Source organism: Selaginella moellendorffii, unplaced genomic scaffold, assembly GCF_000143415.4.
Source record: "Selaginella moellendorffii unplaced genomic scaffold, v1.0 SELMOscaffold_15, whole genome shotgun sequence".
Classification (NCBI taxonomy): Eukaryota; Viridiplantae; Streptophyta; class Lycopodiopsida; order Selaginellales; family Selaginellaceae; genus Selaginella; species Selaginella moellendorffii.
In genome coordinates this window covers 675,821-690,315 of record NW_003314276.1, presented here as the reverse complement: position 1 = coordinate 690,315, position 14,495 = coordinate 675,821, and the positions used below count along the sequence as shown (strand labels likewise).

The 14,495-nt window shown below is 49.9% G+C and overlaps 3 protein-coding genes across 3 annotated transcripts; all 3 read left to right on the top strand.

Annotated features, from left to right (window-relative positions):
* Positions 1-1,157: 1,157 nt before the first annotated feature.
* Positions 1,158-2,483, top strand: LOC112346487 (phospholipase A1-Igamma1, chloroplastic-like). Its single transcript, XM_024675527.1, has one exon. The coding sequence runs from the start codon at positions 1,158-1,160 to the stop codon at positions 2,481-2,483; it is 1,326 nt and encodes a 441-aa protein (XP_024531295.1).
* Positions 2,484-4,727: 2,244 nt separating this feature from the next.
* Positions 4,728-6,053, top strand: LOC112346486 (phospholipase A1-Igamma1, chloroplastic-like). Its single transcript, XM_024675526.1, has one exon. The coding sequence runs from the start codon at positions 4,728-4,730 to the stop codon at positions 6,051-6,053; it is 1,326 nt and encodes a 441-aa protein (XP_024531294.1).
* A 2,244-nt stretch (positions 6,054-8,297) lies between these two features.
* Positions 8,298-9,623, top strand: LOC112346485 (phospholipase A1-Igamma1, chloroplastic-like). The gene has a single exon (XM_024675525.1). It carries the CDS (start codon positions 8,298-8,300, stop codon positions 9,621-9,623), a length of 1,326 nt encoding a protein of 441 aa, XP_024531293.1.
* The last annotated feature ends 4,872 nt before the right edge of the window (positions 9,624-14,495 follow it).

Below are 14,495 nucleotides of genomic sequence, written 5' to 3'. Positions count from 1 at the left end.
TAAACATGTTTCTTAATTATAAATACAAAGAACATTACCCTGTAAAGGAATGTCAAACGAGAAACTTGAATCGCATTGATACCTCCCACTACTTTTGCTGCTGTACTAAACCCAATTGTCCAGTGTGAGCTGTAGTATTGATGCAAATGACTCCATCAGCTGTTCCTGACACAACATACTCCATTGAATGCATGTACCTACAGTTAAACAATGGTTGAAAGCGTAATTGAGTTAGAAAAGAGTAATGGTTAGATAGTAAATAATCTAGAATATCCAAGTATATTCGAGGTATATCCACTACACACCTTAAGCAAACCAAAAATATACTAGAAAGTGTTTAGGAAAGTTATAGATTATAAATATGTTTAGATACAAGATTAATCTAAATGAATAACAATTATTTTGTAGAACTTAATATATTTCACTTTTGCTTATGTAAAAAATAAATTAATATAAATAAAAAATTAATATAATTAAATATTAATATTAAGAAGTATAAAAATTGGCTTAACGATGCACCTTCTCATCATCCACATATGCCACCTCACTTTGTTCTACAGGCTCATTGTTGTCTACCCATAATCACTAGCAGCAGCCAAGGATTCCAAGAGTGTGGTGGCCCTAGAGTGTGATGGGCTGCTCTTGGAGCCTTTCCTTGATCAAGACTCTAGGCTGTTCGTCAAGGAGATGATTAAGTATCTGGTGTCGGGACTTCCAATTTACACCTATGATCGCCAAGTGAGGAGGAGAACAGTGATCCCGACCTCGCAACTGCTTTACTGAAGGGATGAGAGTCAAGAGTGAAAGTTCAGTGAAAGTCTGCTGGTCAAAGACGCGATAGCTCCTTTGGCTGACCCTGGTGGTTTGAACTTTGACTATTATGCTTCCCATTCGAGAAGAAATTGAAGAGATCAACGCGAGAATTTCGTATATGCTTTTGACCCGGTGGCAAACTTCGAAAGCGATACTGCTATAAATCCTCTGCCACAATCTCACCATTCCACCAGCAATCTACACGAAGGGAGAAACAACAAGGGGAGAAGTTCTTTAGGAAGCCGATAATCTGATTCATTGCAACCATACTCGCCAAGGAGGAGCTGATCGATCGATAGGCATATCAAAAACTGTCCAAGCCCATCAGAGCGAGCATCGAGATCATGGAACGAGTTTCATTGTCACTGTCATTCAAGAGAATGACGTTGGAGAGAGAAGGAGATTCATTGTCATTCTCATTCAAGAGAAGAACGTTGGAGAGATCTGAAGGAGATGGTCATGGCGCGCGCGTTGTGGAGCTGGAGGAGACGCAGTTGGCGCTGAGCTCAGGCTGGCGGGATGCATGCCACTGGAGTCCGCTCCTCCCGCCCGCCAACGCCTCCATCGACGAGCGGCTCCGGCGGGAGATCATCCGATACGGCGAATTCGCCCAGGCTTGCTACGACGGCTTCGAGTACAGCGAGGGCTCGGAATTCTGTGGAGACACAAAGTTCTCCAAGGAGGAGCTCCTCCAATCCGTGGGACTCCCAAGCACGGGATACGAAATCACGGCCTATCTCTACGCAACATCGCAGCTGGGCTTGCCCAGCTTCTTCAAGCGCTCCAATTCCAACGCCCAACCCGGCGACGACTCGTGGACGTCGGACACCAACTGGATGGGCTTCGTGGCGGTTGCCACGTCGGACGAGGCCATCCGACGGTTGGGACGCCGCGACATTGTGGTGGCCTGGCGCGGGACGGTGACGCAGCTCGAGTGGATCGAGAACCTCAAGGATCTCCTCCGCCCCACCGGGCTCGACCCCACGGATCACAACACCAAAGGCGTGAAAGTGGAGACGGGATTTCTCAGCATCTACACGTCTCCAGTCCCCGGCGATCAGGCCGGGATGAGCACGAGGCAGCAGCTCCACTCGGAGATCAAGCGATTGGTCGGGCTCTACCAGGGCGAGCAGCTGAGTATGACGTTCACGGGCCACAGCCTGGGTGGCGCGCTTGCACTCCTCAGCGCCTACGACGTGACAGAGCTTGGGCTGCCCGGGAGCAATACCCCGGTGTCCGTCTTCACGTTCTCGGCACCCCGAGTTGGGAACCGGGGTTTCAAGAACAGGTGCCTCGAGCTCGGGCTCAAAGTCCTCCAGACACGCAATGGCGCAGACCTGGTGCCCAAAGTTCCAGGGGTGATTGTCAACGAGGACAGCTGTGACATCATCTCGCTCATCTTCCACAGGTTCCCATGGGCCTACACCCATGTTGGCACCGAGTTTGAGCTCAGCAGCGACATCTCTCCGTTTCTGAGGGAAGATGGTGGCTTGACCGATCTGCACAACTTGGAGGCCTTGCTTCACCTGGTTGATGGCTACCAAGGGCCGAGCAAGCCCTTCAGTGTCTCAGGCACCCGGGATATCGCGCTGGTGAACAAGAGATCGGACTATCTCAAGGCAGAGCTTGGAGTTCCAGCAAACTGGTGGTTTAAGGACACCAAGCAGTAGAGCCCGTCTTTCTTCCATCACGATCACAGTGGTGGACTTTTACAAACTCATTCTCTTACGGAGGCCTCACGCTAATCAGTAGGACCAAGCTCTGTTTGGCACGTATATCTGAAAGGTGGCACGCTTGCAATGGCCTATAGAGTTTTGGTTCGAGAAGCCTCCTTGAAGTTCATTGGACCGAATCTTGTAAATATCTTGATTTGAAAACTTACTTTACATTTTGCTATTCCATGACACAAACAATTTGCTTGCATTGTTTCCCTTCTTGAGCTCCTTGGCCACAAGGGTGTGCGGTGCAGCTGAGGAGATCGATGATGTAGCTGTAGTGAGCGATGTTTGGATGCATGGGGTTGGCCGATTCCTCGATGATAGCAGGAGTATCTGGCAGTTGCGGACTGTGTTGTTTGCTCTGGTTTTGAATTTGCTTTGTATTGCAAGCCTTATTTCAATACTTCCTAGTGCAATGGCGTGAGGAACAAACAAGAGTTGCTTCGTGGAAATGCACAAACTTTTTGGAGCTCGCAACAGCAGCTGCAGCAGCAGCAGAAATGTCAGCGGCGGATCCAGTTCCAGACGAAATTGCAGACAGAGCAGCAGCTTGTGCAACTTTTGCTTGCAGCTATTGCTTTGAGTTTGAAAATGTGCTGGCAGGACAAACGTGAGCTGCCTACCTGAAGGTCTCCTTTGTTCATTTCCGTCCAGAAGACAGTTTTCAATTGCGGCATTGTTCAAGTAAGCATTCATCTGTAGGCAAAATACATGAACTTGAGATACGACTGTTGAACGAGGCCTCCATTTTCTTAAAACTAAAAACTAAGAAGCAGCTTATGGAGGAGACCTCGGGCTCTTGGCAGCATCTTGGGCCTCGTTGTTGTGCACCAGCTTTGTGACCTGGAACACAGCGTCAAGAGCCCGAGTGCGAGCTATGGAGCTGGGGGAATGCCCAACAAGGGCATCTGGGAGAGGAACATCGTTTCCTGGAACTCCATCCTGGCACCATTCTCCCATCGAACGTTGTGTCGTGGACATCAGTGATCTCTGCATGTAGTCATTCCGATGCAAGCGATTGACCGCTTTCGTGAGATGATCCCCGACCAAGTTGCGTATGTGAGTGCTTTGGTTGCTTGCAGCCACGCAGGCAAGGGACGCGAGTTCTCGTTTCGATGAGCAATGACTGTGGATTCAAGCCTCAGCCCAGACACTACTGCTCGATGCTGGATCTGTGGTGGTATATCCCTACAAGTTTGCTTAAGCACACCAAAAATAAATTATAAAGAGTTTAGGAAAGTTATAAATTATAAACATGTTTGGAAATTATAAATGCAAGATTAATCTAAATGAATAACAATTATTTGGTAGAATTAAATATATTTCACTTTTGCTTAAGCAAACCATAAATTATTATAAATACAAGATTAATCTAATTAAATATTAATATTAATAAGTATATCTAATTACATTTTAAGCAAACCAGTAAATATTAGAAACGTTGTAGCGGTTCTAAAATGGGCATAAGCCCAGGCTGAGTCAAAACCCTCACCGTGATTTTGATCATTGCGCGTTGCACCGTTCCAAGCCAATCCTCTTCCCCACCACTTTTTTTGCCCCTGCATCCATTCTTCCTGCCAGGTCGGATCCATCTGTGTCCATCTCATTGTTCACATGTGCCCGATCGCCAGCAGCAGCCAGGGATTCCAAGAGTGTGGTGGCCCCAGAGTGTGATGGCGCCACTCTTGGGAGCCTTTCCTTGATCGAGACTCTGGGCAATTCGTCAAGGAAACCTGGCGTCAAGACTTCCAATCTAAACCTTTGATCACCAGGTGAAAAGGAGGAGAACACTGATCCCGACCTCTCAACTTGTTGCTTTACTGGACGGATGAGAGGTGAAAGTTCAGTGAAAGTCTGCTGGTCAAAGACGCGATACCTCCTTGTCTATAGTTGACCCTGGTGGTTTGAACTTTGACTATTATGCTTCCCATTCGAGAAGAAATTGAAGAGATCAACGCGAGAATTTCGTATATGCTTTTGACCCGGTGGCAAACTTCGAAAGCGATACTGCTATAAATCCTCTGCCACAATCTCACCATTCCACCAGCAATCTACACGAAGGGAGAAACAACAAGGGGAGAAGTTCCTTAGGAAGCGATCATCTGATTCATTGACACCATACTCGTCAAGGACGAGCTGATCGATCGATAGGCGTATCAACAATTGTCCAAGCCCATCAGAGCGAGCATCGAGATCATGGAACGAGTTTCATTGTCACTGTCATTCAAGAGAAGGACGTTGGAGAGAGAAGGAGATTCATTGTCATTCTCATTCAAGAGAAGAACGTTGGAGAGATCTGAAGGAGATGGTCATGGCGCGCGCGTTGTGGAGCTGGAGGAGACGCAGCTGGTGCTGACCCCAGGCTGGCGGGATGCATGCCACTGGAGTCCGCTCCTCCCGCCCGCCAACGCCTCCATCGACAAGCGGCTCCGGCGGGAGATCATCCGATACGGCGAATTCGCGCAGGCTTGCTACGACGGCTTCGAATACAGCGAGGGCTCGGAATTCTGTGGAGACACAAAGTTCTCCAAGGAGGAGCTCCTCCAATCCGTGGGACTCCCAAGCACGGGATACGAAATCACGGCCTATCTCTACGCAACATCGCAGCTGGGCTTGCCCAGCTTCTTCAAGCGCTCCAATTCCAACGCCCAACCCGGCGACGACTCGTGGACGTCGGACACCAACTGGATGGGCTTCGTGGCGGTTGCCACGTCGGACGAGGCCATCCGACGGTTGGGACGCCGCGACATTGTGGTGGCCTGGCGCGGGACGGTGACGCAGCTCGAGTGGATCGAGAACCTCAAGGATCTCCTCCGCCCCACCGGGCTCGACCCCACGGATCACAACACCAAAGGCGTGAAAGTGGAGACGGGATTTCTCAGCATCTACACGTCTCCAGTCCCCGGCGATCAGGCCGGGATGAGCGCGAGGCAGCAGCTCCACTCGGAGATCAAGCGATTGGTCGGGCTCTACCAGGGCGAGCAGCTGAGTATGACGTTCACGGGCCACAGCCTGGGTGGCGCGCTTGCACTCCTCAGCGCCTACGACGTGACAGAGCTTGGGCTGCCCGGGAGCAATACCCCGGTGTCCGTCTTCACGTTCTCGGCACCCCGAGTTGGGAACCGGGGTTTCAAGAACAGGTGCCTCGAGCTCGGGCTCAAAGTCCTCCAGACACGCAATGCCGCAGACCTGGTGCCCAAAGTTCCAGGGGTGATTGTCAACGAGGACAGCTGTGACATCATCTCGCTCATCTTCCACAGGTTCCCATGGGCCTACACCCATGTTGGCACCGAGTTTGAGCTCAGCAGCGACATCTCTCCGTTTCTGAGGGAAGATGGTGGCTTGACCGATCTGCACAACTTGGAGGCCTTGCTTCACCTGGTTGATGGCTACCAAGGGCCGAGCAAGCCCTTCAGTGTCTCAGGCACCCGGGATATTGCGCTGGTGAACAAGAGATCGGACTATCTCAAGGCAGAGCTTGGAGTTCCAGCAAACTGGTGGTTTAAGGACACCAAGCAGTAGAGCCCGTCTTTCTTCCATCACGATCACGGTGGTGGACTTTTACAAACTCATTCTTTTACGGAGGCCTCACGCTAATCAGTAGGACCAAGCTCTGTTTGGCACGTATATCTGAAAGGTGGCACGCTTGCAATGGCCTATAGAGTTTTGGTTCGAGAAGCCTCCTTGAAGTTCATTGGACCGAATCTTGTAAATATCTTGATTTGAAAACTTACTTTACATTTTGCTATTCCATGACACAAACAATTTGCTTGCATTGTTTCCCTTCTTGAGCTCCTTGGCCACAAGGGTGTGCGGTGCAGCTGAGGAGATCGATTATGTAGCTGTAGTGAGCCATGTTTGGATGCATGGGGTTGGCCGATTCCTCGATGATAGCAGGAGTATCTGGCAGTTGCGGACTGTGTTGTTTGCTCTGGTTTTGAATTTGCTTTGTATTGCAAGCCTTATTTCAATACTTCCTAGTGCAATGGCGTGAGGAACAAACAAGAGTTGTTTCGTGGAAATGCACAAACTTTTTGGAGCTCGCAACAGCAGCTGCAGCAGCAGCAGAGATGTCAGCGGCGGATCCAGTTCCAGACGAAATTGCAGACAGAGCAGCAGCTTGTGCAACTTTTGCTTGCAGCTATTGCTTTGAGTTTGAAAATGTGCTGGCAGGACAAACGTGAGCTGCCTACCTGAAGGTCTCCTTTGTTCATTTCCGTCCAGAAGACAGTTTTCAATTGCGGCATTGTTCAAGTAAGCATTCATCTGTAGGCAAAATACATGAACTTGAGATACGACTGTTGAACGAGGCCTCCATTTTCTTAAAACTAAAAACTAAGAAGCAGCTTATGGAGGAGACCTCGGGCTCTTGGCAGCATCTTGGGCCTCGTTGTTGTGCACCAGCTTTGTGACCTGGAACACAGCGTCAAGAGCCCGAGTGCGAGCTATGGAGCTGGGGGAATGCCCAACAAGGGCATCTGGGAGAGGAACATCGTTTCCTGGAACTCCATCCTGGCACCATTCTCCCATCGAACGTTGTGTCGTGGACATCAGTGATCTCTGCATGTAGTCATTCCGATGCAAGCGATTGACCGCTTTCGTGAGATGATCCCCGACCAAGTTGCGTATGTGAGTGCTTTGGTTGCTTGCAGCCACGCAGGCAAGGGACGCGAGTTCTCGTTTCGATGAGCAATGACTGTGGATTCAAGCCTCAGCCCAGACACTACTGCTCGATGCTGGATCTGTGGTGGTATATCCCTACAAGTTTGCTTAAGCACACCAAAAATAAATTATAAAGAGTTTAGGAAAGTTATAAATTATAAACATGTTTGGAAATTATAAATGCAAGATTAATCTAAATGAATAACAATTATTTGGTAGAATTAAATATATTTCACTTTTGCTTAAGCAAACCATAAATTATTATAAATACAAGATTAATCTAATTAAATATTAATATTAATAAGTATATCTAATTACATTTTAAGCAAACCAGTAAATATTAGAAACGTTGTAGCGGTTCTAAAATGGGCATAAGCCCAGGCTGAGTCAAAACCCTCACCGTGATTTTGATCATTGCGCGTTGCACCGTTCCAAGCCAATCCTCTTCCCCACCACTTTTTTTGCCCCTGCATCCATTCTTCCTGCCAGGTCGGATCCATCTGTGTCCATCTCATTGTTCACATGTGCCCGATCGCCAGCAGCAGCCAGGGATTCCAAGAGTGTGGTGGCCCCAGAGTGTGATGGCGCCACTCTTGGGAGCCTTTCCTTGATCGAGACTCTGGGCAATTCGTCAAGGAAACCTGGCGTCAAGACTTCCAATCTAAACCTTTGATCACCAGGTGAAAAGGAGGAGAACACTGATCCCGACCTCTCAACTTGTTGCTTTACTGGACGGATGAGAGGTGAAAGTTCAGTGAAAGTCTGCTGGTCAAAGACGCGATACCTCCTTGTCTATAGTTGACCCTGGTGGTTTGAACTTTGACTATTATGCTTCCCATTCGAGAAGAAATTGGAGAGATCAACGCGAGAATTTCGTATATGCTTTTGACCCGGTGGCAAACTTCGAAAGCGATACTGCTATAAATCCTCTGCCACAATCTCACCATTCCACCAGCAATCTACACGAAGGGAGAAACAACAAGGGGAGAAGTTCCTTAGGAAGCGATCATCTGATTCATTGACACCATACTCGTCAAGGACGAGCTGATCGATCGATAGGCGTATCAACAATTGTCCAAGCCCATCAGAGCGAGCATCGAGATCATGGAACGAGTTTCATTGTCACTGTCATTCAAGAGAAGGACGTTGGAGAGAGAAGGAGATTCATTGTCATTCTCATTCAAGAGGAGAACGTTGGAGAGATCTGAAGGAGATGGTCATGGCGCGCGCGTTGTGGAGCTGGAGGAGACGCAGCTGGTGCTGACCCCAGGCTGGCGGGATGCATGCCACTGGAGTCCGCTCCTCCCGCCCGCCAACGCCTCCATCGACAAGCGGCTCCGGCGGGAGATCATCCGATACGGCGAATTCGCGCAGGCTTGCTACGACGGCTTCGAATACAGCGAGGGCTCGGAATTCTGTGGAGACACAAAGTTCTCCAAGGAGGAGCTCCTCCAATCCGTGGGACTCCCAAGCACGGGATACGAAATCACGGCCTATCTCTACGCAACATCGCAGCTGGGCTTGCCCAGCTTCTTCAAGCGCTCCAATTCCAACGCCCAACCCGGCGACGACTCGTGGACGTCGGACACCAACTGGATGGGCTTCGTGGCGGTTGCCACGTCGGACGAGGCCATCCGACGGTTGGGACGCCGCGACATTGTGGTGGCCTGGCGCGGGACGGTGACGCAGCTCGAGTGGATCGAGAACCTCAAGGATCTCCTCCGCCCCACCGGGCTCGACCCCACGGATCACAACACCAAAGGCGTGAAAGTGGAGACGGGATTTCTCAGCATCTACACGTCTCCAGTCCCCGGCGATCAGGCCGGGATGAGCGCGAGGCAGCAGCTCCACTCGGAGATCAAGCGATTGGTCGGGCTCTACCAGGGCGAGCAGCTGAGTATGACGTTCACGGGCCACAGCCTGGGTGGCGCGCTTGCACTCCTCAGCGCCTACGACGTGACAGAGCTTGGGCTGCCCGGGAGCAATACCCCGGTGTCCGTCTTCACGTTCTCGGCACCCCGAGTTGGGAACCGGGGTTTCAAGAACAGGTGCCTCGAGCTCGGGCTCAAAGTCCTCCAGACACGCAATGGCGCAGACCTGGTGCCCAAAGTTCCAGGGGTGATTGTCAACGAGGACAGCTGTGACATCATCTCGCTCATCTTCCACAGGTTCCCATGGGCCTACACCCATGTTGGCACCGAGTTTGAGCTCAGCAGCGACATCTCTCCGTTTCTGAGGGAAGATGGTGGCTTGACCGATCTGCACAACTTGGAGGCCTTGCTTCACCTGGTTGATGGCTACCAAGGGCCGAGCAAGCCCTTCAGTGTCTCAGGCACCCGGGATATCGCGCTGGTGAACAAGAGATCGGACTATCTCAAGGCAGAGCTTGGAGTTCCAGCAAACTGGTGGTTTAAGGACACCAAGCAGTAGAGCCCGTCTTTCTTCCATCACGATCACGGTGGTGGACTTTTACAAACTCATTCTTTTACGGAGGCCTCACGCTAATCAGTAGGACCAAGCTCTGTTTGGCACGTATATCTGAAAGGTGGCACGCTTGCAATGGCCTATAGAGTTTTGGTTCGAGAAGCCTCCTTGAAGTTCATTGGACCGAATCTTGTAAATATCTTGATTTGAAAACTTACTTTACATTTTGCTATTCCATGACACAAACAATTTGCTTGCATTGTTTCCCTTCTTGAGCTCCTTGGCCACAAGGGTGTGCGGTGCAGCTGAGGAGATCGATTATGTAGCTGTAGTGAGCCATGTTTGGATGCATGGGGTTGGCCGATTCCTCGATGATAGCAGGAGTATCTGGCAGTTGCGGACTGTGTTGTTTGCTCTGGTTTTGAATTTGCTTTGTATTGCAAGCCTTATTTCAATACTTCCTAGTGCAATGGCGTGAGGAACAAACAAGAGTTGTTTCGTGGAAATGCACAATCCTTTTGGAGCTCGCAACAGCAGCGGCAGCAGCAGCAGAGATGTCAGCGGCGGATCCAGTTCCAGACGAAATTGCAGACAGAGCAGCAGCTTGTGCAGCTTTTGCTGTGAGTTTTAAAATGTGCTGGCAGGACAAACGTGAGCTGCCTACCTGAAGGTCTCCTTTGTTCATTTCCGTCCAGAAGACAGTTTTCAATCGTACTTCTTCGGCATTGTTCAAGTAAGCATTCATCTGTAGGCAAAGGACATGAACTTGAGATACGACTGTTGAACGTTATTTACCTCCTAAAATTTGATGCACAAGAGAATGGTTACCGTTGATCCAAGCCACGGTGGATCGAGCCGCCACCTCGTGTTATTCGTGGCAGGGGGCATGTAGTGTGGCTTGGGCTGATCCCCCACAGCCAAGAGCCCGAGGCCTCCATTTTCTTAAAACTAAAAACTAAGAAGCAGCTTATGGAGGAGACCTCGGGCTCTTGGCAGCATCTTGGGCCTCGTTGTCGCGCGCCAGCTTTGTGACCTGGAACACGGGCGTCAAGAGCCCGAGTGCGAGCTATGGAGCTGAACTCGCTCCTTGCGGGAATGCCCAACAAGGGCATCTGGGAGATCCTCGCTCTCATGCCCGAGAGGGACATCGTCTCCTGGAACTCCATCCTGGTGCCGTTCTCCCATCGAACGTTGTGTCGTGGACGTCGGTGATTTCAAGCGATTGACCACTTTCGTGAGATGATCCCCGACCAAGTTGCGTATGTGAGTGCCTTTGGTTGCTTGCAGCCACGCAGGCAAGGGACGCGAGTTCTCGTTTCGATGAGCAACGACTGTGGATTCAAGCCTCAGCCCAGACACTACTGCTCGATGCTGGATCTGTGGAGATTGAGCCAGCCGAGAGAGCTCCCGGATGGCGCTGCTCGCCGGCTCGCAAAGGAGTCGGCATTGTTTGAGCTCGTCGGACTGCGGAGTGTTGGGAAGCATTCTTGTTGCGGAAAAGGCTGTGCCAACTTGATTAGCAATTGCTTCAGATTGTAAGATCCTGAATGTGAACATCTTTTCCTTTGGGTCGCGTGTAGGTACAGGATCGCAAATCTCATGTCTACATTTGCCGATCTGGATTGTTCTCGTGATTTCTTCGTCCTTATGGGTGAAACAAGCAATTGTCAAGGCTGGAATGGGCGAAAACACTATTTTATTATTTTGAGTTTCTAGGGCTGGTTAGAGATATTCGAACAAGGTTTTGTTTAGCAGCAGCTTTGATTGGTGTATATAAACAGTCTGTATTGCTTTTGCTCCTTTCTCGAGGCTGGTATGATCGTCCGAGGTTGGGACACGACAAACGTAGCATCTTCGGTGTGCCAATCGGTGGATCTTCACTCCGCGTGCCTAAGCTGGATCGACATATATATTTGGCTTTCTCGATCAAGCGTGGAGGCCAGGAATGAGCAAACAAGAAACACAAGTATGTGATCCAACTTTCTCTCCACTTTCCTCCGTTAATGGGTGATCTTTTCTGGCAGGACCTCGTCGTTGAAGCCCTGTCTGTCACCATGGCTCGTGATGGCGCCAGTGGTGGTGTCGTGCGAACTGTGACAGTGAGTAGAATCTCGAGAGAACATATCGGGCTTGTCGGCGGCGCTCTACCCGATCAAGACGAGAATGAGGCGAGCAATATGAAAGCTCAGATCGATTCTTAGCACGGATGGAGTGAGAGGACTCTACCGGGGATTTGGACCGTGATTGCCGGCACTGTTTCCAGTTGAGTGCTGTTCTTGACAACTCTCGAAGCGACCCAGATGGCGGCTCAACCTCACTTCCAAGCTCAACTTTCCAGACACCGCCGCCGCCGCCATCGCGAATGGAGCTGCGGGCTTTCTCCCCTCGGTCGTCTCGCAGTTCATCTTCGTCCCGCTCGATGTGGTGAGTAGCTTTCGTTCCTTGTTCTCTCAGTTCTTCGCTTCTTTTGTTCGTAGTCTTCGTGGCTATGGCTTGGTTGTTCTTTCCCGGTAAGTAACACATTCCTATATCTTTCTCCAGGTGAGCCAAAGGTTGACGGTTCAAGGGACTTCAGGATCAACCAGGTACGCGGGTGGCATCGAAGCTCTCGCCTTGCTCAGAGCTGGGAGCCATCAAACCAACGGGCATTGATCTTAGCACGTCGCACACCAGGAACTGGAAGAAATGAATGCAGTGGGCACAGAACGATCCAGCGGCCTCGGCCTCGCCATAGACTGAGACGAGCAGCGGCGATTCGCGAAGACCAATGTGGCCGCCTGCAAAGTTTCATTCTTTTTTCAACTTCCAAGAGAAATGGAAACAGAGTGGACGCTCGCATCAATCGCCACTGTGCTGCTGCTGCTCACACATTGGATCCCGCAAGAAGTTCCAATCAGATCGACGTGGCTCTTCGCTTCCAGATTCTTGGAAGAAAAACTTTTCAGTATGAAGGGAACCAATCGCCAAATCGTGGAGCCAGCATGTTGTGAAAGCTCGCACGCCAGGGTCTTGGCAACCACGGATTGGGCCTCCCGGCAAGAGTGCACCATCTCCGCAAGCTTCCGGAACTTCCTGGCTTTCGCTCAGGAAAATGCTCTCGAGCAACCATGGCTCTTGGAAACAGCTTCCACATTGGAAAGAACCTGAAATCTGGGCACTTGGTCGTGGCGTCAGTCCCTTTTCAGGGTTGGCCAACTTATGGAGGGAGTGGATAACCTTGCAGACGTGCCGCCGGGCTTGAGAGAAGCCGTGGATGCCACGCTCGAGTTGCGGAGGGTCATCTCCGCCTTCAGGCACAGTTCGCCTTCTCCGTGGAGGGTGGAGCTCTGCAAGCGTGGTATGTGAAGAAATACGTAATGCGAGTTTAGTTTGCTGCTTTAGGGCCTGGAGGAAAGAAACCCATATGCACGGTATAAAGCTCAATTCCCAAAGGCTGTAAACGTGAGGTCCTCAAAGCTGGATTTCTTGCTTGATGATATCCCGCTCTGCAACTCATCGCTGCAGTCGCTCGAGCGATGGAAGTTTCCCTCGCAGCCAGATGAAAATATTGACAAAAAGAAATGAAACAACAGGGACTGTAAGTGCAGTGGAGCTGGAGCCTGGGCGACGGCGGAAGGCTTGCTTCTCTTATTACTGTGTGCCCTTACCTTACATGGAGAACGTCTACATGGCCGTGTTAGACGCGCGGCTGTGCTCGGCTATTCACAGCTTCCTGTCGAACCTCTTCCGAATAGCGGATCATGTGAGTGAGCCTTCAGCGTTCTGATTTTTTTAAATTTTTTTTGTTGCTCATGCATGGTTTATAGACAAGGCAATTCGTAGTGCGGCAGCTGCAGGGCAAGCCTCCCTCCCTCCAGATGCAGCTTGAAGCGAGCAACTACTTGGGCATGCTCGGCGACCCGGGGTCGACGGTGTCCTACGTGACGCCAATGGATTTTGAGCCAGGGAGGCGCGGCTGTTACATGGCGAGGATGTCAAGATTGGGGCGGGGCTTCCTGCTCAAGCGCGGATTGTCACCAAAACAGGTTGCAGCAAGGCTGGCTGCAACGCCCATTGATGATGATGAGTTCAAGGCCCGCTTCCTCAAGCACAATAAGATGACAGAAACATCTTCCATGACCAAGCTCCTGGCTCACCACGACATCGGTGTCTAGCGGGCGATGCAGTGTTGTTTCTGCTTGTGTGAAGTTGCTGCCGCTTGTTGGTATCACAAGAATCAAAACAACATCCACGAAATCCCAGATCCATTTTAAAATTGAATAGCCACTGGTTTCTAGCGACCTTCATGCACCGTTTGTGGCGATACATGACTTGTCGAGTTCATAATCCACTTATTCCAACCATAGATGCTTAATTATAGGTCCCGTCAAGCATCATTGAAAAAAATTTCCTATAGTGATAATGAGGAGCCTACTACTTCAGTGCAAGAGAACACTTGATCAAGTAAGTTTCTCACGTCTATAGTCATCCTTCTGCTTTAGACTTTACCTGAAAGCTGGGAGGAGAACTGGTCGAAAAGGACACGCACGCAGCATGGTGCTGTGGCAAATGGGCTCACACAAAGGTGTCAAACGGAAACACTGGTGGGATTTTGTAAGAAAACACAACTTAGATTGGAATTTACAACAGTCATTAGAGGTATTTTCATTTTTTGGATTACAATGCATTAGGCAAGGTATTGTATGAGCTGCTAGCTGCTGCTAGTAAGCATCTAAGTTCTTCTCGTGTAATCAAAATGCGCAATATAAACACTTTTATAAACACGAAGAAAACATTCATAAAAGCTTAATTCAAAAATAACTTAGTAATAAACCCTTGAAATAAACACATCAATAACATGAGTTTGAAATTGAATCTTAAAATAAATTGCTACACATT